The sequence below is a fragment of the Lithobates pipiens genome, unplaced genomic scaffold, assembly GCF_037356315.1.
Source record: "Lithobates pipiens isolate NorthernLeopardFrog02 unplaced genomic scaffold, aLitPip1_a1.2 Scaffold_19, whole genome shotgun sequence".
Lineage (NCBI taxonomy): Eukaryota > Metazoa > Chordata > Amphibia > Anura > Ranidae > Lithobates > Lithobates pipiens.
The window spans coordinates 34,096,191-34,123,763 of NW_027507764.1; the positions used below are offsets into that span (position 1 = coordinate 34,096,191).

General features: G+C 45.2%; 1 protein-coding gene across 1 annotated transcript in view; it reads right to left on the reverse strand.

Moving 5' to 3' along the window:
- The window catches only part of OBSCN (obscurin, cytoskeletal calmodulin and titin-interacting RhoGEF), a 705,115-nt gene that overhangs the window by 27,025 nt on the left and 650,517 nt on the right, over nt 1–27,573 (reverse strand). The window contains exons 116-123 of the mRNA XM_077490633.1: nt 23,578–26,350; nt 15,096–15,224; nt 10,929–11,036; nt 6,336–6,503; nt 6,103–6,225; nt 3,923–4,090; nt 2,466–2,553; nt 1,442–1,681 (exon numbers count right to left, since the gene is read on the reverse strand). Of these exons, the coding sequence (XP_077346759.1) occupies nt 1,442–1,681; nt 2,466–2,553; nt 3,923–4,090; nt 6,103–6,225; nt 6,336–6,503; nt 10,929–11,036; nt 15,096–15,224; nt 23,578–26,350 (3,797 nt within the window). The remainder of the gene's footprint in view (nt 1–1,441; nt 1,682–2,465; nt 2,554–3,922; nt 4,091–6,102; nt 6,226–6,335; nt 6,504–10,928; nt 11,037–15,095; nt 15,225–23,577; nt 26,351–27,573) is intronic.

Consider the following 27,573-nt stretch of genomic DNA (forward strand, 5'->3'; position numbering starts at 1 on the left):
TTGCTTATGACTGTGCATTTCACAGTTATAAGCAACCATTTTTTTCTGAATGAAAACTATTCATTCAGGGTTTACTATTGTTATTAGTTGCGATTGGCCCTGTCTGTACCATGTGATGACTGTGACCAATCACAGAGCTCATCACAATAGTACACAATGAAATCCATGTAACAAAGCCTTTCATTGTGTGCAACTGTAATGTGATCTGCTATGATTGGTCACAGCGATCACATGGTATCGGGAGCAGGCCGGTACAGTGATCTGTCATTGGCCTTGTCCGGTGAACGCGGCGGGTGACAGATCGCACCGGAGCATGAGGCGTGTCAAATGGCGTCCTCCCAGAACAACAGTGCTCCCGCTCAGGCTGTCATTTTACAACAGGCCGGGTGGTTAAACCCAAAACACAGCATGAAAAGGGAAGTTGGCAACCCGTTCATCCGAATATGATGATATTATTGATGCAGGTGGAGTACAAAGAATACAAAGGTTTACTTGTTTTGGCCTGTAGCCTTAATCAACAGCTGTAGCCGAAACGCGTAAGTCTTTGTATTCTCTGTACTCCACCTGCTTCCTATCTTCCTTTTCATATCTGCAGGACAGGCTTTAGCAGGACAGTCCCAGCTGAGTGCTGGAGGGTTCTCTGCCCTGCACCCAGCAACAGAAAAACCACAATACTGTCACAGTGATCTCTGCCCAACAGGTGAAGGTCAGTTAAGGTTAGGGTCCAAAACCTGGACTGTCCGTGATTCACCCGGACAGTCCAGGTTTTGAATCATGTGTCTGGGTTTCAGGCAAAACTGAAGCCCAGACACATTATTCCGTTTGGGCTTTGGTCCCCCAAGTAACCAAGATGGTCGCCTAGAGGCGATTAAGTTCGCATTGTGCGCTATATAAGTATTTCATTCATTCATTCCTTCACAAATCTGTTGCCATCGGGGAGCTACAGGCGGCTGTCTGGGGGCAGATTTGGCATCATTGGGAAGCAGGGCAGTGATGTTAGCAAGAGCAACTTGACCATACCTACTGTTTGCTGCTGCACGCTATGCGCACCACATTACTCTGCTTGGGGCACTCAAAAGGTGTCCCAGGCTGCTAAAGTGCCTGGGATTGGCTCGAAGAAAAGGTGGCAACCCCAAGGTCAGTCCTAGCATGCTCCTCCAGGCACTCAGATATTCTCTGGGCCAAATACCCCATTGCCTATAAATATTAGTATCCGGTTAGATTTTGTGCAATTAGGAATGCATCCAGTTTTTTATTAAAACAATCTACTGAGCTGGCCACAACTAGTTCTTCAGGGAGTCTATTCCACATTTTCTGTGAAGAAGCCTTTCGGGATGTGAAGGGTAAATCTCTTTTCCTCCAGAATAGATCCTAGGACCCCAACAAGAACGCTGACACCCCTCCCCCCCAGGTTACAGAAGATGATAAGAAAATTCCCTACCCCACGGACAAACAGCGCAGCAGCTCGCGGCCCTCGCAGAGCTCCAGGATCAGCGCCAGGTCCCGTGGACTTAGGAATGCCCCGTGCAGCTGCACCACATTGGTGTGATGGAGTTTCTTCAGGATGTGGTATTCCAGCAGTGTGGACTCCTTTGTCTCCTCTGTGTACGGGATGATCTTTGCGGCGAGGAGCCGCCCGGTTGACTTCTCTGTGCACAACCTCACCGTGCTGAACCGCCCCCTATGAGAGAGATTTGTCAGATTCAAAGGAGATCCAGGTTTCTTTTTAAAGTGAACCCCAATCTTAACAAAAGGATGATAGATGTAAATATTGTACCCCATGTGTCTGAACTAGGTGACCACTCTCTTCTACATTGTGTCTCCTAGCTGGTCACCGACACGCCCCCTAGGCTCTTTGTACTACATTGCATACTGAATTCTGATGTTTGGTGCGCTATTTAAAGGGACAGACTGGAACTGAGTCTTGCCCACCTAGTCAGACCACCCTTGAGCAAGGGCACCTGATTAGGCAATCACAGTGATTCTCAACCAGGGTTCCTCCAGAGGTTGCTAGGGGTTCCTTCAGCATTGAGAAATTTCTGCCTCTCAGATAAGTTCCCACTGACACCATTGATCGTTTTAGCTCTCTGTAAGGAGGTAATTCTTCCCAATGACCACAAGTGTAAGGACCATTCTTCCCACTGACCATCACACTGATGTATCCTGAGTTGTAGATTTCTCATTTTTAACAGGGCTTCCCACGAGACCAGAGAACTATTTCAAGGGTTCCTCTGAGTGAGCACCAGCAATGCCCATCTAACTGGATACGCCAACATGGCATGAGCCTGTGCATGACATAGTCCCCAACAAATAACAAAAACAGCTACGGCTACAGTCATTTTAGCAATAAATTGAGCGAATATAAATGAATATAGTATATTCACATCTGTGATGTGGTTTTGAATGTTACATTTTGAAAGAAGCTGGACGCCAGCATCAGGCGAATGCGATTCTGTGACACTCACCTCTTCACCCCCTTCTGTAAATCGCTGCTCTGGTCCCCGTCTGGGATCCCTTGTGGTCCTCCTGCCTCCTTCAGTCCTGACAAATTTGCTGAAAGACAAATGGAATGAATGTAGAGTGAAAACCATGATTATTATTATTCCCCAAAAACTGCCTGATTGCAGACACGGATCCTCTTGTTCCTCTCCCTGCAGAACTGCCAATTTTTTTTCTCCACATCTTCCTCCCTCCTCCAGCTGCACTGCAGGGGGATCGGGGGGAAGGGACTGGTAAATGTTATTTCCCTTCCTTTTCTGAATGAACACAGCGATCGGTACCAACCGCTCCTGTGTCCATTCATCATTGAAGTATAGTAACCTGTGATTACCGTATTTATCGGCGTATAACACGCACCCCAAGTTTAGGAGGGAATTTTAAGGAAAAAAACTTTTAGGAGGGAAATTTCAAGGAAAAAAAAAACAACTTACATTTATATGCCCATCAGTGTCATCTGCAGCCTTGTCCACCATTGCAGCCTTGTCCACCATTGCAGCCTTGTCATGCAGCCTTATGCAGCCTTGTCCACCATTGCAGCCTTGTCTATTTAAATGGTCTCTTTTTTATTTTTTAAAAATGCCGCCGCCGAGATACAGAGCCAGATGTGTATCTTGGCGGTGCGTTGTAGTTCTCGGCAGCACCAGGCCGCCATCGACTCCTCTCGGCAGCTATCGGCCGTTCTCGGCAGCTTTCGGCCGCCGGAAGCCGCTGAGAAGGGCCGAAGGCAGCCGAAAGCTGCCGAGAACGGCCGAAGATGGCCCAAAGCTGACGAGAACGGCCGAAGGCGGCCGATAGCCGCAGATAATGGCCGAAGGCGGCCGAAAGTCGCCTTGAAGAGCCGAAGGTGGCTGAAAGCCGCCCAGAGGCTCAGAACTGCGGGGGATCGGCGTATAACACGCACCCGCGATTTTCCCCTGCTTTTAAGGGGATAAAAAGAGCGTGTTATACGCCAATAAATACGGTACTATGCTTTAGTTTGTGAATAAATTGGAAGCCTGTAAGTGCTTCCTATTCATTCATCCGTGCAGCTGAAGCTCAGTCTTAAATGCAAGACATTAGGGGTCTGTTTAGGCCCCTGATATTTCACCAAACCCCCCCTTCAACAGGGCACTTAAAAATGTACAACTAAATAAATAAAAATTAAAAGAATAATAAAAAATCAAAAAATAGGCTGCGCACACCTATGCTCAGCATCACGTGTGCGTTACCAAGGGTGGTATACAGGGAGTCTACTTAGGAACTTCCATTCCTCCCATTATTATCCTCTGACATGCACAGACTTTGACATTTATCTCATGAAGGGGAAAAGGAACATGTGAATGAAGGAGAAATACGGCAAAAAAAATTTGAAGTGACTCGGGGAGGGAAGAAGAAACATTGACAAATGATGTTTAGTGAGGAGCTCGGTACTCATAAAACTCACCAGGACTTGGGCGCCTGATCCTCACACTGGGGGAGGGGTCACTGTACGGACCCATCCCGGCCTTACTGATGCAAGCGATGCGGAAGGAGTACAGGTGACCCTCAGACAGGTTATGTGTGGAGTAACAGCAGTCAGAAATGTCCAGCGTCAGGGCTCGCCATTCCTCACCTGTGAAAGGGACAAGGATAGGAAATCAGGAAACAAAAATGGAAGCAAAAGGGGGGGGGGCGGGGGAGTTAAGGAGGTGAGAGAATAGGAGAGAAGGAGAGAAAAGGTAGACAAGAGTAAAAGAAGTTGGGCAAGAGAGTGAGAGGAGAGAATAGTAGAGGGAGAGGAGGAGAAAGGAGTGTAGAAGAGGGGGAGAGCAGAAGAGAGAGTGGAGGGTGTAAGAGAGGGAGTGGAGAAGATGGAGCGGAGGAGATGGAGGGGTGTGGAGAGGGAGAGTGGAGGAGAGGGAGCAGAGGGGTGAGGTGAGAAAGCGGAGGAGAGGAAGAGGAGAAGAGGGGAGAGGGTGAGGAGAGGGAGCAGCGGAGAGGGAGCGGAGGAGTGAGGAGAGGGAGCGGAGGAGAGAGAGCAGAGGGGCGAGGAGAGGGAGCAGAGGGGTGAAGAGAGGGAGCGGAGGAGAGGAAGTGGAGAAGAGGGAGCGGAGGGGTGAGGAGAGCGAGCGGCGGAGTGGGAACGGCAGAGAGGGAGCGGAGGAGAAGGAGCTGAGGGGTGAGGAGAGGGAGCGGAGAGGTGAGGAGAGGGAGCAGAGGTGAGGGAGCGGAGGGGTGAGGAGAGGGAGTGGAGGGGTGAGGAGAGGGAGCGGAGGGGTGTGGATAGGGAGCGGAGGGGTGTGGAGAGGGAGTGGAGGGGTGAGGAGAGGGAGCGGAGGGGTGTGGAGAGGGAGCGGAGGGAGTGGAGGGAGAGGAGAGGGAGAGGAAGGGGTGAGAAGAAATACGGGAGGGATGAGAAGAGCTAGGGGAGGGGTGAAGGGAGGGAGAGGAGGGGTGAGATGAGGAAGAGGAGGAAGAAAAGGAAGTGGAGGGATTAAAAGAGGGAGAGGAGTTATGAGAAGGAAGAGGGGTGAGGAGAGGAAGAGGAGGGGTGAGGAGAGGTAGAGGAGGGGTGAGGAGAGGTAGAGGAGGGGTGAGGGGAGGGAAAGGGTGAGGGAGGGAGAGGAGGGGTTAGAGGAGGAAGAGGAGGGTGAGGAGAGGGAGAGGAGGGGTGAGGAGAGGGAGAGGAGGGGTGAGGAGGAGATAAGAAGGAGAGGAGGGGTGAGAAGAAGGAGAGGAGGAATGAGAAAAAGGAGAGGAGGGATGAGAAGAAGGAGAGGAGGGATGAGAAGAAGGAGAGGAGGGATGAGAAGAAGGAGAGGAGGGATGAGAAGAAGGAGAGGAGGGGTGAGGAGACATTAGTGAAGAAGAGAAAGCAGATAAGAGTAAAAGAAGTTGGACAGAAGAATGAGAAGTAAGAAGAGGAGAGGGAAAGGAGGAGAAAGATAGGGAAAGGAGAGGGAGATGAGGGGGGAGATGAAGAAGAGAGGTAAAAGAGAGGGGAGGAAAAGAGTGACTGGTTATGGTGAGGAGAAGAGGGTAAGGAAAGGGAGGGGAGAGGAGATGGAGAGGGAGGGTGAGTTGAGGAGAGCAGAGAAAGAAACAGAGAAAGAGAGGAGATGTGTTGTTAAAGATGGGGAGGAGACAGAAGAAAAGACTGCAAAAGAGGGAGAGGAGAACAAAAGAGAGAAAGGAGAAAATTGGAGAGGAAAGGAGAGATGGAAATAAAAAGGAGAGGTAGAAGAAGTTAGAGAGGGCACAGGTGATAGTTCTGTTGGAAAGTAAGGATGAGCTCAGGCGTGTTCACAAACCACACGTGCAGAGCCCGCCAGGAAGTCGACACTGCGGAGCGCTAATCACAGGCAGTGAGACATTTCCCGATCTCTGCAGGACAATGGGGGAGATTTACTAAAACTGGAGAGTGCAAAATCTGATGCAGCTCTGCAGAGAAACCAATCAGCTTCCAGGTTTTATTGTCAAAGCTTAATTGAACAGACTGAAGTTAGAAGCTGATTGGCTACCCTGCACAGTGCCGACTTCCTAGCGTGCATTGCACGTGCGGTTTGCGAACACGCCTGAGCTCATCCTTATTGGATAGGGAAGGAACAGAAAAGAAAATGGAGAGGGAAGGAAGGAAAAAGTTACCCTCTTTTCTGTACTGGAGGAAGTAGGTGACTGGTGTGTTGGACTCCACAGGTTTCCATACGAGGAGCGCGCCATCCCTGTACACCTGGGCAACATCAGGGCTGGTGGGACAGCATGGAATTTCTGGAAGCAGTGGAATGTTTAATTAATGAATACATTGAGTTCCTTACCCTGTCTATATATGTTATACTCATTTTTTCAACTGCCTGAGCACCATTATAACCATCACTTACCGGCTTTTTTTAAAATGCAGCAGGTGGAGGCACTGCCGAGAAGGTTGGTGGCCACACAAGCGTAGATACCAAAATCTTGGGAGTTGACCACCAGGATGGTAAGAAGATGATAGTTTTTCAGGGTGGAGGAGATGAGAACTCGCTCGTTACTCTGAATGGTGACCCCATCTGCAACAAGAGGGGACAGTCACTGGTGAAGATTAGAGCTGTAGTTCCACAGCAGTAAAACTGTGCTCTGGACAATTATTTAAAAAAAAAAAGCCTTCACAATTGGTTTTGTAGGTACCCCTGGAAGACGTCATCTGTGACGCAAAGGCGTAGGGAGGAGCGGCGTGCTGATGTCACCATTTACCACGCTTGTCCCGGGAAGCAACGGGCAGCGATAGAGAGCCGGCCGGCTCGAATTACTATCTGAGACGCTTTTTTATATACGTCATTCTGTAAGTGCAATACTTTTTTATTCATTAAACGATTTTAAAGCTTTACACTATGGAGGCTTTTCTGTTCTTTACATGGGGAATGAGCGATTGTTTGTTAGACTGAGGACAACCTGAACGGACCATCTGGGAATTTTCTGCCACACAGAGACCCGAGGCTGGGGAACGAGCCACGGGCTTTTGGTGATCTCCGTAATATGAGATCAAACAATTTGGTAAGCGGCAGTATTTTCGGTGGTGGAGGACCTTTCCTTTCATACCCGGTCACAATTTCTTGGGTGATATAGTGTTATGTCACTAATGAATAGAGTAATAAGGAACCGTCATCTGAATATCGTTTGGAATCGCACTATTTTGTGTACCATTCATTTAGCGGCACTCTGGAGCTAATTGGACATTTGAAAAATTTTATTAGTTATATTGCATTATTCATTTATGCTTTTGTATTCCTCACTGTGGTTTCATCATCACTCTTGGCATTTAGCCACCTGGAGAAGTTATAAACATTATGCCTTTTATTTTTTTTCTTTTGCTAAAATGTTTACTGAAAAACTAGAAACGTAAAAAGTACAATTCCAATTCAATTAAAAAATACATTGCCCAGTACAATTGAAAATAAAAAGATGTCTTCATCCCATCCAGGAGACAACGTGTTTCGAGGTGTAGGGCCTCTTTCTCAAACCATAACAACCTCTATACATTGAAACGCGTCATCTGCTTCCCTGGACTCCCAATAGATAAAGCCTCCCCCCCCACCCCCATCCCCATAAAGGAGCAAAACTGCTATAGTTGTAGGAACATCTTAGTCCCTCCAGTAGCCATGACATGTGGGATACAGCTGGACTGTCTCCGTCTGGCCTAATGTCTACAGTACAAGCTGTGAAAATGTGAGTTGACAAATTGTTATCTCATCTCATAAGTATTAACCATATCATACCATAGACACACTGAAGAGCTGCTATCCAGTTTGATGGAAACTCCTGTAAGGCCGTTCCACCTTCATGCATAACAGCTCCACCCAGTGCTCAAACTCCGAGGCTGCTGACCCCCCTATAACACATGGACCACAGGAAGGATGGTCGGCACTCGGGATAACATTCAAAAATAATCTCCCTTTATTAAAAACACATGTACAATTGCTGTAAAACATCCAACGCATTTCGGAGCCATGGTTAACCCCATGAACTGCGGAAGATTTACCCCCCCCCCCTTCCTGACCAGGCTGTTTTTTGTGATACAGCACTGTGCTACTTTAACTGACAATTGCCCAATTCAGTGACGCTATACCCAAATAAAATTTACGTCCTTTTTTTCCCCACGAATAGAGCTTTCTTTTGGTAGTAGTTGCGGTTTTTATTTTTTTTTACGCTATAAACAAAAACAGACTAAAAAAAAAAAAAAAAATAATATTTTTTACTTTCTGCTATAAAACATATCCAATAAAAAAATTTAAATCGAATTTCTTCATCAATATAGGCCAATATGTATTCTCCTACATATTTTTGGTTAAAAAATAAAAATCCCAATAAGTGTAAAATAATTGGTTTGCGCAAAAGTTATATCGCCTACAAACTTTGGGATATATTGATGGAATTTTCAATTATTATTATTTTTTTTTACCAGTAAATGGTGGCAATCAGCGACTTGTAGCGGGACTGCAATATTGCAGCGGACAAATCGGACACGAACTGAAGCTTTTTGGGGACCAATGACACCAATACAGTAATCAGTGCTAAAAAAATATGCACTTTCACTGTACTAATAACACTGGCAGGAAATGGGTTCAATATCTAGTGCGATCAAAGGGTTAACTGTGTGCCTAGCCAGTGCTTGTGTACTGTGGGGAGGTACTTTTACTAAAAGGAAGGCATGGATCCTAGTCTCTGCATTGCAGGAACACAGGATCCATGCCTTCCCTACTGACAAGAACGGCGATCTGCCATGTTTACTGTCAGGGCTGGGCTCAGCCCTTCCTTCTCAGAGCTGGCCGCTCAGCTGTCGGCTATTTGCCAGCTCCTACCTCTCCACAGTGACTCAGCTGTTGATGATATCCTGCTCGTCAGTCCTGCCTACTTAAGCCATTTAGTCCAGAGGATCTCTGCCTTGGTCAACATCACAGAGACATTCTCCTGCATTCCTGTTTAAAGAGTGGCTTTACTGACAGGCAGTATATATATTTATATATATATATATATATATATATATATATATATATATATATATATTTTTTTTTTTTTTGTGTGTGTGTGTGTGTGTTATTTTTGCTCACAAAGGGAGCTTGCTGATTATCGCTGATCAATAAGTTTGTCACTAGGTCACTCTTTATAGGGTGGTGTGAATATTTATAACATCTTTTCAGAAAGGGAGCTTGCTGATGATTGCTGATCAATATGTTTATCACTAGGTCATTCTTCATAGGGTGGTGTGAATATTTTTGTTAAAAATGTCTCCACCTTTTTTTCAAGGTTATACAGTGCGCAGGCGGTTAAGGCCTGATGGCCGAAACGCGTTGGAGCTAGTACATGTGTTTTCAATCAAGGTTTCAATTATTTTTCGATGCTATCCTGAGTGCCGACCATCCTTCCTGCTATCCAGTTTGTACCAATATGGGACCTTAAACTTTAAGGTCATGTATACCCAAAACCAATTTTTCTGTAAGTTTGGCATCCTCACTGTATATTGTTTTCCTAAGCAAATATTTTTTTTTTTTTGTAAATGTGTTGCAAAGTATCTTACCTGGAGATCCTGCCAGTAACAGCACTGAGCAGCTGCCTCCAAATCAGTAGCCTGCCATGTACATTCCAAGTGGCCGATGGGCTGCCTATCAGTTAGTCAGGCCAACAGACAACCGAAGGAGCACATTAGACATGTGTACTGCCGAAAAATGTGTTTGTTTTTTTGTTTCATTCGTTTTTTTTGTTTTTTTTCGGGTCGTTCGTTATGATCGAAATTCGTAAATTAGAGAATTCATGAATTCGAAAATTCGTAGATTCGTAAATTGGAAGACTCGTAAATTGGAAGATTCATAAATTCGAAGATTCGTAAATTCGTAAATTGGAAGATTCGGAAATTCGAAGACTTGGAAATTCGAAGATTCGTAAATTTGAAGACTTGGAAATTCGAAGATTCGTAAATTCGAAGATTCATAAATTAGAAGATTCATAAATTAGAAGATTCGTAAATTGGAAAATTTGTAAATTCGTAGATTCTTAAATTCAAAGATTCGAAAAATTTGAAGATTTGAAAATTCAGTAATTTGAAAATCCGAAGATAAGAAAGAAAATCCAAAAATTTGAAAGAAAGAAAATTTTAAATAATAACTAATAATTACTATGAAATTATAGTTCTATATTTACTAATAAATTATAGGTGTTGGAATTTCCTTTCAAATTTGGCTGTTAGTTAACTTAACGAATACGAACTTATCCGAAGTTATGAAACTATCTGAAATAACGAATGCCGCATCTAAACAAATGGAACGGAACGAATAATAAATAATAATAATTAGTAGTTTATTATTATTATTGTTATTTATTAGTTTTAAGTTACGTTCCATTCCTTTAGATATGACATTCTTTATTTCAGATATATCGTAACTTCAGATAAATTCGTATTTGTTTCATTCACTAACAGACAAATTTGAAAGGAAATTCCAATACCTATCATTTATTAGTAATAGTAAAGTTATCAGTAGTTAGTTATTACTTCGAATTTTCTGGTTTTCCAGTTTTTGGATTTTTGTTCTTTTGAATTTTCGTACTTATTTTCCGTTTTTTTTTTCATTTTCGGGATTTTCGAATTTTTGAATTTACGAATATTCGAAAAAATTCATTAAATGGGTTTTCGTTAATTCGAATATTTCCGAATTGACTAATTTGTAGAAAATTTGTTTAAAAAAAACGTATTCGGAACGAAACAAATTGCACATGTCTAGAGCACATGTGGCTGGCTGCTGGGGGTTTAGCAAACAGGAAGTGCTACTACTGGCGGGATCTCCAGGGGGAAGGGAGGGAGGAACCATGGAAGGGAAAAATATAAGCAAACTAAACCTCAGCTTTAAGTATTAATGAAAGGTGATTTTTTTTTTTTTTTTTTTTTTACTCGTTGTTTTATACAGACAGAATGCCAAGCCTTCCAAACCAGAAATTGAGTTCACCTTTAAACCATTCTACGTTTGTCACCGGCTGCGCCGTTCTGCAGGATAATGTCACCGAGTGACCCACCACTACCGTCTGGTCTGTCAGTTCCTCCACAAATGCCGGCGCTGCAAAAGATAGACAAATGATGATAAACAGTAAAATTATCTGTACACATGGCTTCATCTGTCTAACATTCTGTATTTCAGGTCTGTATGGTCTCAGTGTAGCCAATCAGATCCAAACTCTGCACTGGAAAAAAAAAGTCAAGAGAACGCAACGTTGAATTTGATTGGTTGGAAAAGGGCAGTGCTTCTCAACGCCTATGTGACTAATGGAAGGACGGGTTTTCCAGACTTCCATGTAGGATGTAAAAAGAAAAGCCATACAGGGGGTCTTCTGCGTGTACTAGCAAGCCATGTTTTCTTGTCTGCATGGAGTTTCCTTTTAGAACCTGTCCTCAGTGGGGTGCCAATGTTGGCCTTCCCTTTAAAATGATAGATGACTTCCTGTGTTTAATGTCAATGCTTGGCAACCAATTACCTTCAGAAGTCACATAATTAGTGAAATGATGTCCACCTGTGTGCAATCTAAGTGTCACATGATCTGTCATTACATATACACACCTTTCTGAAAGGCCCCAGAGGCTGCAACACTTAAGCAAGAGGCACCACTAACCAAACACTGCCATGAAGACCAAGGAACTCTCCAAACAAGTAAGGCACAATGGTGTTGAGAAGTACAAGTCAGGGTTAGGTTATAAAAAAAATCCACATTTTTGATGATCCCTAGGAGCACCATCAAATCTATCATACCCAAATGGAAAGAACATGGCACAACAGCAAACCTGCCAAGAGACAGGCGCACACCAAAACTCACGGAGCGGGCAAGGAGGGCATTAATCAGAGAGGCAGCACAGAGACTTAAGGTAACCCTGGAGGGGCTGCAGAGTTCCACAGCAGAGACTGGAGTATCTGTACATAGGACGACAATAAGCCGTACGCTCAATTGAGTTGGGCTTTATGGCAGAGTGGCCAGAAGAAAGACATTACTTTCAGCAAAAAACAAAATGGCTCGTTTTGAGTTTGTGAAAAGGCATGTGGGAGACTCCCAAAATGTATGGAGGAAGGTGCTCTGGTCTGATGAGACTAAAATTTAACTTTTTGATCATCAAAGAAAACGCTTTGTCTGGAGCAAACCCAACACATCACATCACCCAACGAAAACCATCCCCACTGTGAAACATGGTGGTGGCAGCATCATGCTGTGGGGATGTTTTTCAGCAGTCGGGACTGAGAAACTGGTCAGAGTTGAGGGAAAGATGGATGGTGCTAAATACAGGGATATTCTTTAGCAAAACCTGTACCACTCTGTGTGTGATTTGAGGCTAGGATGGAGGTTCACCTTCCAGCAGGACAATGACCCCAAACACACTTCTAAAACAACACTTGAGTGGTTTAAGGGGAAACATGTAAATGTGTTGGAATGGCCTAGTCAAAGCCCAGACCTCAATCCAATAGAAAATCTGTGGTCAAAGATTGCTGTTCACAAGCGCAAACCATCTAATTTGAAGGAGCTGGGGCAGTTTTGCAAGGAGGAATGGGCAAGAATCCCAGTGGTAAGACGTGGCAAGACTCATAGAGACTTATCCAAAGTGACTTGGAGCTGTGATAGCGATAAAAGGTGACTCTACAAAGTATTGACTTTAGGGGGATGAATAGTTATAAACATTGACTTTTTCTGTTATTTTGTCCTATTTGTTGTTTGGTTCATAGTAAAAAAAAAAACATCTTCAAAGTTGTGGGCATGTTCTGTAAATTAAATGATGCAAATCCTCAAACATTCCATGTTAATTCCAGGTTGTGAGGCAACAAAACATGAAAAATGCCAAGGGGGGTGAATACTTTTGCAAGGCACTGTAGCTTTCTCAATAAGAGAGGTCACAAATCCACCAATGTAAGGACAATTCTTCCCAATGATCACCAATGTAAGGAACATTTTTTTCAGTGCATCATCATTGCTGTCAGTGGAAGGAATAGTGCCGATCATTGGTGTCAGTGGGAAGAATGGTGCCCCATTATTGGTGACAGTGGGAGAAATCGTGCCCCCATCATTGGTGTCAGTGGAAGGAATAGTGCCGATCATTGGTGTCAGTGGGAAGAATGGTGCCCCATCATTGGTGTCAGTGGGAAGAGTGGAGCCCCATCATTGGTGACAGTGGGAGGAATAGTGCCCCATTATTGGTGACAGTGGGAGAAATCGTGCCCCCATCATTGGTGTCAGTGGGAAGAATGGTGCCCCGTCATTGGTGTCAGTGGGAGGAACGGTGCCCCATTATTGGCGACAGTGGGAGAAATCGTGCCCCCATCATTGGTGTCAGTGGAAGGAATAGTGCCGATCATTGGTGTCAGTGGGAAGAATGGTGCCCCATCATTGGTGTCAGTGGGAAGAGTGGAGCCCCATCATTGGTGACAGTGGGAGGAATAGTGCCCCATCATTGGTGTCATTGGCAGGAATTATTCCACTGTAGGGCCGAATAAAAGCAAGAAATCTGTCCTGCATCTGTCCCGTGAGCTACAGTCTGGAGACCACTGCCGTAGGTATTTGCCATTTTTTTCCCATAAAATCCTTGTTTTCACTTTTCCCTGATATTCTCCTGCATTGTCAAAGACCTTCAAGGCAGGATCACCAGGTACTGTTTTACAGAAGCTGCAATCTATATACAGTATCTCACAAAAAATAGTACACCCCTCACATTTTTGTAAATATTTTATTCTATCTTTTTATGTGACAACGCTAAAGAAATTACACTTTGCTAAAGTAGATGTAAATGTAAAGTAGTGAGTGTACAGCTTGTATAACAGTGTAAATTTCCTGTCCCCTCAAAATAACTCAACACACAGCCATTGATGTCTAAACTGCTGGCAACAAAAGTCAGTACACCCCTAAGTGAAAATGTCCAAATTGGGCCCAAAGTGTCAATATTTTGTGTGGCCACCATTATTTTCCAGCACTGCCTTAACCCTCTTGGGCATGGAGGTCACCAGAGCTTCACAGGGTGCCACTGGAGTCCTCTTCCCCTCCTCCATGACATCATCACGGAGCTGGTGGATGTTGGAGACCTTGTGCTCCTCCACCTTCCATTTGAGGATGTCTCACAGATGCTCAATAGGGTTTAGGTCTGGAGACATGCTTGGCCAGTCCATCACCTTTACCTTCAACTTCTTTAGCAAGGCAGTGGTCATCTTGGAGGTGTGTTTGGGGTCGTTATGTTGGAATACTGCCCCGTGGTCCAGTCTCCGAAGGCAGGGGATACTGCTCTGCTTCAGTATGTCTCGGTACATGTTGGCATTCACGGTTCCCTATATGAACTCTAGCTCCCCAGACCAATTTAATGCAGTGCGTGGCTTATGGTCTGAGCACTGACAGGCTGACCCCCCCACCCTTTCAACCTCTACAGCAATGCCGGCAGCACTCATAAGTCTATTTCCCAAAGACAACCTCTGGATATGGCGCTGAGCACGTGCACTCAACTTCTTTGGTCGATCATGACGAGGCCTGTTCCGAGTGGAACCTGTCCTGTTAAAGCACTATATGGTCTTGGCCACCGTGCTGCAGCTCAGTTTCAGTGTCTTGGCAATCTTCTGATAGCCTAGGCCATCTTTATGTAGAGCAAAAATTCTTTTTTTCAGATCCTCAGAGAGTTCTTTGCCATGAAGGTGCCATGTTGAACTTCCAGTGACCAGTAAGAGAGAGTGAGAGTGATAACACCAAATTTAACACACCTGCTCCTCATTCACACCTGCAAACTTATAACACTAAAGAGTCACATGACTAATTGGGCCCAATTTGGACATTTTCACTTAAGGGTGTACTCACATTTGTTGCCAGCTGTTTAGTCATTAATGGCTGTGTGTTGAGTTATTTTGAGGGGACAGCAAATTTACACTGTTATACAAGCTGTACACTCACTACTTTACATTGTAGACAAGTGTCATTTCTTCAGTGTTGTCACATGAAAAGAGAGAAGAAAATATTTACAAAAATCTGAGGGGTGTACTCACTTTTGCGAGATACTGCATGTGAGATTCTAGTCGCTGGGTTTAGATCTACTTTAATTGTAAGTTTAGCATTGTTATACACCATAGTGACCCTATACAAAGCATTAGGAATACCCCCACTATTACCTTTATCCTTTACTGACAGGGAGGGTAGTCTGAAGGAGGACAGTCCTTTCTTCTTGGGTGGCACAGATACTCCGATGGTAGCGGGTTGTTCAGGTACAGGGACTTTATGGACTTCTGATGTGCCTGTGGCTAAAAGCAGTTATTGTCAATCAGGATTCACATTCAATTGATAATACAATGCTGTGCTATCTTATATCTGATGGACTGCCAGCTAATACAGCAGATCGGTGGTCTGAACATGATGGTTATGAACTATGCCTGATGATTTTGCACCTTTATGCCGTGTACACACGATCGGAATTATGGGCAGAAAAAGACAGATGAGAGCTTTTCATTGGAAAATGCGTCCGTGTGTATGCTCCATCGGAATTTAGCTGTCCGAATTCCCGCCAGCCAAAAATTTATAGCATGTTCTCAATTTTCCTGACGGAAAAAACTTTCTATCGCTAATTCCGATCGTGTGTATGCAATTCCGACACGCCAAAAATCACGCATGCTCAGCAACTTCGAGACAGAAGCTATTGGCTACTGGCTATTGAACTTACGTTGAATACGTGTTGTACGTCACCGCGTTATAAACGATCGGAATTTGGTGTGACCGTGTGAAGGCAAGACAGCTTGAGCCGAATTCCGTCTGGAAAAAACCATCAGAGCTTTTTCCGACGAGAATTCCCATCGTGTGTACGTGGCATTGGGAAAGTTTTATTTTCTAGGATGAGATCATCACAAGGTTTGAGAAATAAATTGTATATACAAAAAAGGACTGTGCAAGGGAGTTCATTCCTGCTCTTTGGTGGGGTTTCTCTGGAATGCCTGGCTAATCTTTGAAATTGCTTCCTATGTGTCCACCACTACTGAGATTTGGCTGATTTCAATTATCACTATTACTTCTATATATCTCATCATCTGATCAGTGACTGTTATATAAATATCACAGACTGATTGGAGTCTTATGTAAGCCTTGGTGGCCCAGGATCCCCCTTTTGGATTTTGGGTTGATCACATGGCTGGTTGGTTGCCACATGCATATTTGCCTCCTATGTCTCATGAAGAAATAGATTTATGATCCCAGGAAACACATTTCAGATTATTCTCATCCCACACAGCCAAATCTAAATAATCTTTAGGTTCAGGACTGCTAAGATATCTACGCTTACTGATCAATAGGTGGTTGAGGTTACCCACACCTTCCAACGTTTTGAGATGGGAACGGGGAACACCTATTAGCAAAAGTATGTAGGCATAGGACACACCCCCTGCCACCCCTTAAAGTGGTGGGCCAGCGTAAAAAAAAAAGTAAAAGTCAGCAGCTACAAACACTGTAGCTGCTGACTTTTAATAAGCACATACCTTTCTAGGGTGCCCATGATGCCGGCCGCCCGAGGCCGACCCGTCCCTCGGCTCTCGGGTCCCGGCACCGCCATTTAAAGTAAGGGAAACAGGCAGTGGAGCCTTGCGGCTTCACTGGTCGTTTCCTACTGCGCATGCGCGAGTCACGCAGCGCTTTGTGAATGGGGCGCGATGTGTTCTGGGACACACACAGTTCCCACAACACACCGCTCCCCATTCACCAGAAGACAGCGCGAGGAGGAGAAGACCGAAGATCACCGCAGAATAGGAAGAGGCAGATTAGGACAATTTGCCTAGCAACAGCCATTTCTGGTAAGTGAAAAAAATTATTATAATTTTTTTTGGAGCCTTTTTATACTTTTTTTTTTTTTTTTTTAGGGTGGACCTCCACTTTAAAGGAGAATAAAAAAATAAAATAAAAAATTATTAGTGAAACCCACAAGTGCTTTTTACACTACTATTACTTTATATTGGCTTTTTGAAATTTACAAATGCAGCAATTTAGAAATTGGATAAAAGGTTTAGCGCTGGGAAACACTTTTTGAAAGACTTAGCCCCTGTACACACGGTCGGAGATTCCGACAACCAAATCCGTCGGATATTGTCCGACGCATTTTGTCCGACAGATTTTGTCCGAAACTGTTGTATACACACCATCGGACGAAGTTGTCGGAAAATCCGATCGTTCAGAACGTGATGATGTAATTTCGTTACGACGGAACTACGTTCAGGCTAGTAGCCAATAGCTTTGATGTAGGAATTTGATCTGAGCATGCGTGGCACTTTGCCCGATCGGAAATTCTCTACACATGATCGGAGTATGTCCGATCGGAGCATTTTGGCGGAAAATATTTCCGGCAAGTTGGAAAATTTGGTCCGACGGATATTCCGATGGAAACAGTCCGATGCAGACCACACACAGTCGGAATATCCAACAAAACACTCCGATCGGACACATTCCGTCGGAATCTCCGATCGTGTGTACAAGGGCAAAAAGTTCCATACACACTTGGTGGTCCTGCCCAAGACTGGTGCGGTTCTGGTCTAGGGTTTTTCGCTTACTGCAGAGACTTTTCCAGCTAACAGTCCGAAGGGACGCTAAGCTAACCCTATTGCATTGTCCAATACCTGGTTTGTTCGCACAACAGCAGAAGCTGGCCATTTACGTCTTTATAGCGGCTAAACGAACTAATAGCTCAAGCCTGTTTTCACTATGTAATAAGACAATTGTGAGCGATATTGATCATTGGTAATTTTTACACGTCTCTAGCCCCTGCGTGGGCGATCAACGAGCTTGTTTTTGATTCTTTTGTTTACCCAAAAACTCAATAAACATATTGAAACAGAAAGATAAAAAGTGTGGGAGGTTCACCACCTCTTCTTGTCCTTTTTACCAGGGGCGTAACTATAGGGGGTGCAGCAGTCGCGACCGCAACTGGGCCCTGTGATGCAGGGGGGCCCATGCAGCCCCCTCTACATATGGCCGGCAGCAGCATAGGCAGCTAGGGGTACCAGTGCACCATGCACACGGGTGGCTGGAGGTGGAGGGTGACTAGCAGAGCTCCATGCTTGACTATCGCACTGGCTGCTCTTTAGTTGTGCATTCCCCGCATGACCTGTGTCCTCGGCCGGCTCCTCAGAGTACCCCTCTGCTACTCCATGCATTGCTGATCATTCCAATGTCTGTTCTCCCCAGCCAGAGTACCGCTCCCCCGAGTCCGGCCCACACTGCACTGTATACTTCTCCCGGGTAAACAAACTTTAAGCACACAGATGCAGTGCAGCCCTATGAGAGCTCCCCGGAGGACACTGCAGGCATGTCTGCCAGCCCCTCTCCTCCCCCATCATACACAGAGGATGAAAGGTCTTTCTGGGAGATATGCTGTTCGCCCGTCCAGCACACTGGATGGAGCCCAGGCCAACATGGATGAGTGCGCGGCCTACAGCTTGGTCATGGTGAGTGAGAGGACCCCATCCCCCACACACCATTACATACCCCCCTCCATCTCCCCCTGGGGACAGGAACCCCTTCTCACCTGGGGGCAGTAACTTCATCTGCCCTGGAGAAAAGGACCATATCTCTTCTGGGGACGGGGACCCCATCCTGCCTAGGGACCGTCCCCCAATGGGGCACCTAAAAATAAAAAAAAATAATAAAAAAAACTACTGATACCAGTGGTGGAACTACAGGGCTCACAAAGGTCATACCTGTGACCACGCCCTGGAGTTCCACCGCCGGACTCAGAGGGAAGGGCCCTGGCTGGGGTTCAGGGGGGCCCTTCATGGTTTCTTGCATCGGGGCCCTGAAGGTTCTAGTTACGCCACTGCTTTTTACTGTTGTGGCCAAAAGTGAAAGTGAAAGCAAATCCTAAATTTTGGATTTTCCCGAAAGTCAGTATGAAAGGGAAAAAAACCTTCCAATAGAGAACCTTGAGAAAACCTCAAGTCAAGGGGATCTTCTCTAAGCCCTTGTACACACGGTCGGGCATTCCAACCACAAAATCTGTCTGATTTTTTCCGACTGATTTTTTTTTTTTCCGACGGATTTTGTCCGAAACTGGTGTTAGGCCGCGTACACACGCGGGGACTGTTCGCCCAACTTTGTCCGTCAAACAGTTTCAGCAAACAGTCCGCTCAAAATTAGCATGGACGGACATGGCCACACACGACGAACGAACAGTTTGCTGAAACCGTGCGCGATGACGTGAACGGCACGTACGACGGGACTAAAAATACGACGTCCTATACACTGCATTATAACTTTCGGCGTGTAAATCCTTTCTGAGCATGCGCGGAACTTAGTTTGACGAACAAGCCTACACACGAGGGGACAGTTTTTCGGAAATTCCGAAAAACCTTGTTCAGCGGACTGTTCGCTGAAACTGTCCGCTGAAAGCCCACACACGAGCGGACTGTCCGCCGAAACACTGTTCAGCGGACAAAGTTGGGCGAACAGTCCCCGCGTGTGTACACGGCCTTACAAGTCCCTTTGTAACGAACTGACATCATCTCGTTCCGAAAGATCGGATTTTCCGACAATTTTGTCCGACCGTGTGTATGCAACAAAGTTGTCGGAAAATCCGATCGTTCGGAAACGTGATTACGTACGTTCGTTAGAACGGGACTACGTTCAGGCTAGTAGCCAATAGCTTTGGTCTCGTAATTTGAGCTGAGCATGCGTGGCACTCTGTCCGATCGGAATTCTCTACAAACGATCGGACAAAGTGCGATCGGATCATGTTGTCGGAAAATGTTATATCCAGCTCTCAAACTTTGTTGGTTGGATATTTTGATGGAAAAAGTCAGAGGAGCCCCCACACACGGTCGGATTATCCGACAACACGGTCCGATCGGACATTTTCCGTCGGAGTGTCCGACCGTGTGTACAAGGGCTTAGCCCACGTACACACGGTCGGAGATTTGGCCAACCAAATCCGTCGGATTTTGCCCGTCCGATTTAGTCCTACGGATTGTGTCCGAAAATGTTGCATACACACGGTCGGGCCAAGTTGGCGAAAAATCCGATCTTTCAGAATGTGATGACGTAATTTCATTACGATGAGACTACGTTCAGGCTAGTAGCCAATAGCTTTGATGTAGGAATTTGATCTGAGCATGCGTGGCACTTGGTCCGATCAAAATGCTCTACACATGATCGGATTAGGTCCGTCCGGCCCAGTTGGTCGGGAAATATTTCCAACATGTTGGAAATTTGGATCGGACGGAGATTCGGACGGAATCAGTCCGATGCATACCACACACAGTCGGATTATCTGATGACACGGTCCGATAAGACTCATTCCGACAGATTCTCCGACCGTGTGTACAAGGGCTTAGACAGCTGGAACAGGTGTCTCCACTGGAAGGTTAGTCAGATGTCACCCCTGCAAATAGAGGGAACCAGAGGATCTAATCCTTACACACTCCATTAAAAAAAACAAAAACAACTTTGGATTTAGATAGAGTTTAACAACTTTTCTCTTTAACTCCTTTCTTTTGTTATCCAGATGCAATCTCCATAGTATGAAGTATGTTTAGTGGAAACTTTGGCACCTTTTTTTTTAACTTCCCGTGTGATATGACAACACGGTGCCTCTGCTGCTCTAAAATTTCAACAAGTGCTGTCAACCCTGCCAGTTGGACTACAGAACTACAACCATCTCCCGATGCTCTCTGACCCACTCCACATACACTATATTACCAAAAGTATTGGAACGCCTGCCTTTACACGCACATAAACTTTAATGGCCTCCCAGTCTTAGTCCATAGGGTTCAATATTAAGTTGGCCCACCCTTTGCAGCTATAACAGCTTCAACTCTTCTAGGAAGGCTGTCCACAAGGTTTAGGAGGGTGTCTATGGGAATGCTTGAACCATTCTTCCAGAAGCACATTCGTGAGGTCAGGCACTGATGTTGGCCGAGAAGGCTTGGCTCGCAGTCTCCGCTTTATCCCAAAGGTGTTCTATCGGGTTGAGGTCAGGGCTCTGTGCAGACCATCAAGTTCCTCCACCCCAAACTCGTTCATCCATGTCTTTATGGACCTTGCTTTGTGCACTGGTCCTAATCATTTGGTGGAGGGGGTATTATGGTTTTGGGGTTGTTTTTCAGGGGTTGGGCTTTGGCCCCTTAGTTCCAGTGAAGGGAACTCTTAAGGCGTCAGCATACCAAGACATTTTGGAAAATTTCAAACTCCCAAATTTGTGGGAACAGTTTGGGGATGGACCCTTCCTGCTCCAACATCACTGCGCACCAGTGCACAAAGCAAGTTCCATAAAGACACGGATGAACGAGTTTGGGGTGGAGGAACTTGCCTGTCTTGACCTCAATCCGATCGAACACCTTTGGGGTGACTTAGAGCGGAAACATGCAAGCCAGGCCTTCTCGTCCTTCTCGTCCTTTGTGAGGTCAGGCACAGCAGTGCCTGACCTCACAAATGCACTTCTGAAAGAATGGGCAAACATTCCCATAGACACCCTCCTAAACCTTGTGGACGGCCTTCCCAGAAGAGTTGAAGCTGTTATAGCTGCAAAGGGTGGGCCAACTCAATATAGAACAATATGGACTAAGATGCCTGAGATGTCATTAAAGTTCACATTCGTGTAAAGGCAGGCGTCTCAATACTTTTGCCAATATAGGGTATATACATTGATTTCTTTCCCAACAAAACAATGTTGCTGCCTTGACTCCAATGGGTATGCACACCACATACAGAATAGGCTCTTGGGAGAAATAGTTCTGGGGATGTCAATAGGAACTGACCTCCCTGCAGAAAACCTGGTGATGATGTCACTGAGAGTTTCAATTTACTGGAAAAGGTAAATGAAAAAAAAAAAAAGGGGCAAAAAATACCTATTGATTCTGCCAGAAATCCAGTGCTGTCCTGTGCACACTGCAATCTTAACAATTTATAAGGAAGCATGTTGGGGCTGTGTGTTGGGAGTGTTATGAAGATGAGGAGGGGGAGGTGTTCTGTAGTTCTAACACACTTCATGTCCTAGGGTGATAATGCTGCTCCTTCATAGATTCAGTAAAGTGAGTTAGCATTGATACCCTAGGGCAGGAAGTGTGCTGCTGGCAGGACCAACCAGCGAAAATAAAGGGGAAATAAACCTGAAAAAATAAAACAAATGCAGCCACCACATCTGAAGACTGGTAAACTGCAATATCTTACATTTTTGTTCATAGGTTTAGAATATACACTTAAATTTTGAAAACTAGCTCTGGACAATTTTTATTTTGTTTTGGATAGGATGAGAAATAGTTAAAATTTCTGTCTTTTTTTAATCTTTTTTATTTTTCTCTCCAAGACCCCACTAGGGAGATCTACCCCTTTCACCCTGTCCATGGGTGGACTGGGCCAGGGGGCAATCTGATACCCTGGTAAAAAAAGCCGCTCCGCCTCTGCCACAGACATGCTTAAAGGCTTCCCGGTGAAGAAGAGTAAAAAGTCCCCGCCGTTGGCCTACCGAGTGCAGAATGAGGCCGCGTACACACACGCGGACTGTTGGCCCAACTTTGTCCGTCCAACAGTTTGAGCGAACAGTCCGCTCAAACTTAGCATGGACGGACATGGCCACACACGACGGACGAACAGTTTGCTGAAACCGTGCGCGATGACGTGAACGGCACGTACGACGGGACGAAAAATACGACGTCCTATACACTGCAATGCAACCTTCCGACGTGGAAATCCTTTCTGAGCATGCGCGAGACTTAGTTGGCCGAACAAGCCTACACACGAGCGAACAGTCCGCTGAAACCTTGTTTCAGCGGACAGTTTTTCGGAATTTCCGTAAGACCTTGTTCGGCCAACTGTCCGCTGAAACTGTCCGCTGAAGCCCCACACACGAGCGGACTGTCCGCCCAAACACTGTTCAGCGGACAAGGTTGGGCGAACAGTCCGCGCGTGTGTACGCGGCCTGAGGGGAAGGACAGAGTGCAGGCCGCTCCCAAACCTGGTATAGATGGTGTATGCCGTGTCTGAGCAGAGACCAGCTCCATGCCTCACAGGAGGCTGTCCTCCCCCAGCCAGCCCTGGCTGAGCCTCCCCGGTACCCCCCCCCCCCCACAGTCCCCGGCCACCCCCTGCTGGCTAGTTTGGAAACCCGGAGTCGGTGCAGAAGGCACTGTCCAGCCCAGCCTGGCCGTTGAGCAAAATACCTGGAGCTGAGCTTCAGCTTAGGATGGGAGTTGGGAGGAGGCAGAGAAGAGGGAGCTCGAAAGGGGGGCCGAGTCACTGCACCTTGGGCCTCTATGATGTACTTGCCCCTGGGCCAAAGGTTGCCAGTCAGCCCCCGATCCTGTCCCTGTGACATCTGAACAATAAATATGGAGTGTGGATGTACCTGGGACAACCACCTGGGCAGACTTACAAGACCACTTGGGCTTTTTACCACCATCATTCTTCAATGTTTCTAGATATGTATTGACAGCAATAAAAACATTGTGGCAAGTTTTAGCTCTTCCTAAAGGTACAAAAGATGTATATATATTTTTCTATGTCCCCAATGGAGAGATTTCCCATCACTTCCTGATCTGACATAACCCTGCAGAGACTCTAGCCCTTCCCCACACTAGCCCTCCAATTTTGACTGACCCTTTAATTCATAGGCAGCCTACTTATGTAACTCACCATCTTTTCCATTCCCTTGCCTTTTTTTGATGATTCGCGAAATGTTAGCGACCGAAGCTTTGACTTTCTGTTTCAGGCTGGACTCCGCGGATTTCGGCTCAGACTTTCCATGAGCTCGGAAGAGTTTAATGCGTTTTCTGGAGGATTTGCGCTCTTTCAGTGCAGTCTTGCCAGGATCAGAGGGCTGCAATGGTTGTAGGGGAGTAGCAGTCTTTGTGTCCATTGCTGCTCCTTTCATTGAGGATTCCATTGCCGCTTCACTAAGGTCTTTTGCGGTTTGTGAAATTTTTTCAGTGTTAAAGTATTGCTGAAAGGTTAAAATATCATAAAAATCATTGAGATGAGTAGATTCAAAATCAAGTGGAACAAGCTTCATTTTGTTGGAATCATTTGAAGATGCATCACGATGGATCCCTCCAATCTCCACAAGGGATACTTCTGAATGGCGTCCAGTTTCCTCCAAGTCAGAGAAATTATCAGACCTCCTCCCTGTCCCGGAGCTATCAGAATGAGAAATAAAGGTTTTGCTAGAGCTGCAACTTTCTACGGTGAACTCTTCAAAGTGTTCAAGGGGTGCAGGTGACACACGGGCCTGAGATAGAGATTCATAATAGCTGCACTGTGAGATTGATGTAATTGGTGGTTCTTTTATAGGTTCATCCAAAGGACTAGGCTCTGTTTCCATTGCTTGCAACTCTCCCGTGAAATGTCCAACATCTTTCAGTTCTGGTAGTTCCTTGGTCTGATCAACTAAGGATGGAAAAGTTGGATCTCCTTGGCTTGTCTCCTTTTGTTCGTTGACCAACACCTCCATCTCTTCGGACAAAGAAGACATCTCACCTACAAGTTCATCTAGAGTGGCACAATGTTCAACTGAATATACCGAAAACGGCAAGTCTTTGGCAGGAATTTGCACGCTATCTCCCTGAATAGTTATGCCACTTTCTAATGTGTGAGCCGAAGAAACTAACAGATTGTCATCTCTCTCAAACGTTTGCTCTATACATGGCTTTAATTTGTGTTCATGATCAGGTCTGTCTGTTATAACTAATTCTGTCGGAGTTCTGTCTGGAAAGACTGAATCCAGCACCGGTTCTGGTTGCATCATCATTGTGGGACATTCGGCAACTTCTTGACTTGTGGTGTCCTTTGATAAGGATAAAATGTCTCCAGTACCTTGATGTATCACTGCTAGTCTTGAATTGTCTTCCCTAAAGTGTACAAGCTGGATTTGTCCTTCTTCATAAATCTTAGTCTCTTCTTCTTCCTCCTCGTCTTTTGGGAAGAATTTATTAACTCTATCAGATGTCCTTTCTACTGAAGCATCTGAGACAAGGAATTCATTTCCCTGGGAGGTTGTGTGGACGGTAAACTTCACTCCAGTTTGTAAATCTGTAGGCTGCTCCTTTTCTTGAGAGGCTTTTCTTGGAGACTGAGGTGTTGGACATACATCTGTATCTTTTATCCCCACTGAGGAAGGTTTTTCTACCAATTCCAACTCTGTAGTTTGCTTTGGCTTAATAAAAGTGATTATTGTACTTTCTTCACCTCCCAGCACAGCAGTAGATGACTTTGCTCTACATTCGGTGGTATCTTGTAAAGGTTGTTGATGGAACACTGCGATAATGGTATTATCTCTATCGGAAGGTGGTGCTGAAAGAGGCCTCTGTGTTGAAGATACCTTCTGAGGTGCAGTCCAACACTCTTCAGAATGCGCTTTTGTGATGGCGGTATCTGATTTGTTAAGTGCATCTCTTGAAGTTTTTGTGGAAATGTGATCTCTCTCTTCCACAACCGTTCCTTTGTAAACACTCAAGGGTCTTGATCTGTAGTCATCCAGGGAACGACTTCTGCTGGAAACTTTAAAGGAAGACCTTAACGATACTTTTGCCAGGTCAAACGATGCAGATTTTTTCAAGGAGCCCATTTGGTCCATCTGGGAAGGATCCTGAGACAGTATTCCCTGCTCCATTGCAAATTGCTCTAACAACGGCTCCCGTAATCCGCTCAAAATTTTTTGTGAGTAACCGGCTTTCATTAGACTCCTACGTGCTCTTTCTCTGTGCTTGATGAAGTCTTTCTCCTTTGCTGTGCCATCTCTGGGAGCTGTACCTTGTCCTTCATCGGCCTGGTTGTAAAAAGTGCTATTTATGATACTCTGCCTCGGTACACAAACTAATGATGGCTTTTCGGCTCCTCTTGGAATCAGTAAAGCACTGTCTGCAGAAGTTCCTCTAATAAAAGACCCAGTTTTGGCTTTTTTGGAAGCTAGGCCGCCAACTTCGATAGTTGCAGCTCTGTACAACGGTAGCACTCCCGGTGACGTTTCTACAGAATGAACCAGCATTTTTTCATCATCCTCCAGATCTTCTTGACTTTCACCCAACCCAGAAGCCTTATCATGCTCTCTTTTAGTTCCAATCATCGGTGAGGTGTCATGAACCGTTACATCTTTGCGTTCCATATTGTCTTCTTCTTGAGGTATGGATTTGGTGTCTTTTTCCATTTCAGGTTCCAGGGTGGATGGCTGTTGCAGACCGTCTTTTTCAGACATTTTGAAAATGGACAAGTGCAATTCCAGAGAAGGATTACAGTCCCTGGCGGTTGGGCTGACATCGCTCTCATTATCGGAAGAGGAGCCACTACTACTAGAAGAACTGCTGCATTCCACTAAATGCCGTGGCACGCCCAATGACGTACTCTCCTGCTTTCCATTCAGAAGTTCCGGAATCGACCTCATCACAAGGATGGATTTGTAGCACATCAGCGAGCGCTGAAAACAAAGGCAAGAGTAATAATGATAATCAATTCAACCACAAATCTTAATGTATTTAAAATTTACAATCATTGATTATTATGAATTAATAATTTACACAGAGCCATCATACCAATGTTTAAAGTAATAATTATAGCAAAAGAGGAAAGTATAGGTAATAAAATAATAACATACATACTGTATAAGGCGAGTGTGTGCAGCTATTTAGTAAAATAGGTCCTACTTATATAAGCTTACATATTACCACATAAACAACAAAATTCAGTCTAGCGCCAGGAGATTGGGATACGAGTGTCTCTGGGAGCAATCTATAGTATCCTTCGGAAGACCAAAGAGCAGCTATGTGGATAGACACACCAGGAGTGGTGTGAAATAATAAGCAAACATACAAAAGTAGCCACAACTAAAAGCACTGATCAGAAACATCCGGTGTGGACAAATTCTTAAGCTTCGTAACACGATCTGATTTTTCGGCAGGAAATTTTGTGATGACAGGCTGCTTGCTTAAAATCCGACCGTTAGTACGCTCCTTCAGACAATTGTAGTCCAACTTTCCGCCAACAAATGTTGGATGGCAGGCTAGTAATTTTTCGGTGGACAACCGTCTGTTGTCAGATTTTCGTATTGTGTGTACACAAGTCCATCACACAAAAGTCCAAATTAGAAACACGCATGCTCGGGATCGATGCTCACCAAACACCACATTAGCAGAAGGTGCCCAAAGGATGGCGCTCAAGAGCTGAAATTCCACGTAGTACGTCACCACACTCGTGTTTGTTGGCCGACAATTGTGCACTGTTAGTATGCAAGACAAGTTCCTTGCACACGCCCTTCGGACAAAAGTCTGATGCTCTGTTGGCCAACAAATCGATCGTGTGTACGAGGCTTTAGATAGAGTCAATGTGATCAAATCATAAAGCAGTTTATTGAAAGCTGTAGTAAAATGAATAATGAGCAACAATAAAAAATCTCCTTGCATAGATGGAAAGGCTGGTGTGACTAATGCTGTGTACACACGACCAAATTGTACTGCGGACCGCATTACGCTGGACAATTTGATCGTGTGTGGGCTCCAGCGGACTTTTTCATCGTAAAGTCCGGCGGACTTAGAAAGTAGTTTTGAATCAAAATTTGTCCGCCGGACTTGGCTTTCAGCGGACAATCCGTTCGTCAGTGTGCTAGTCCGGCGGACTAAGAATGACGCATGCTTAGAAGCAAGT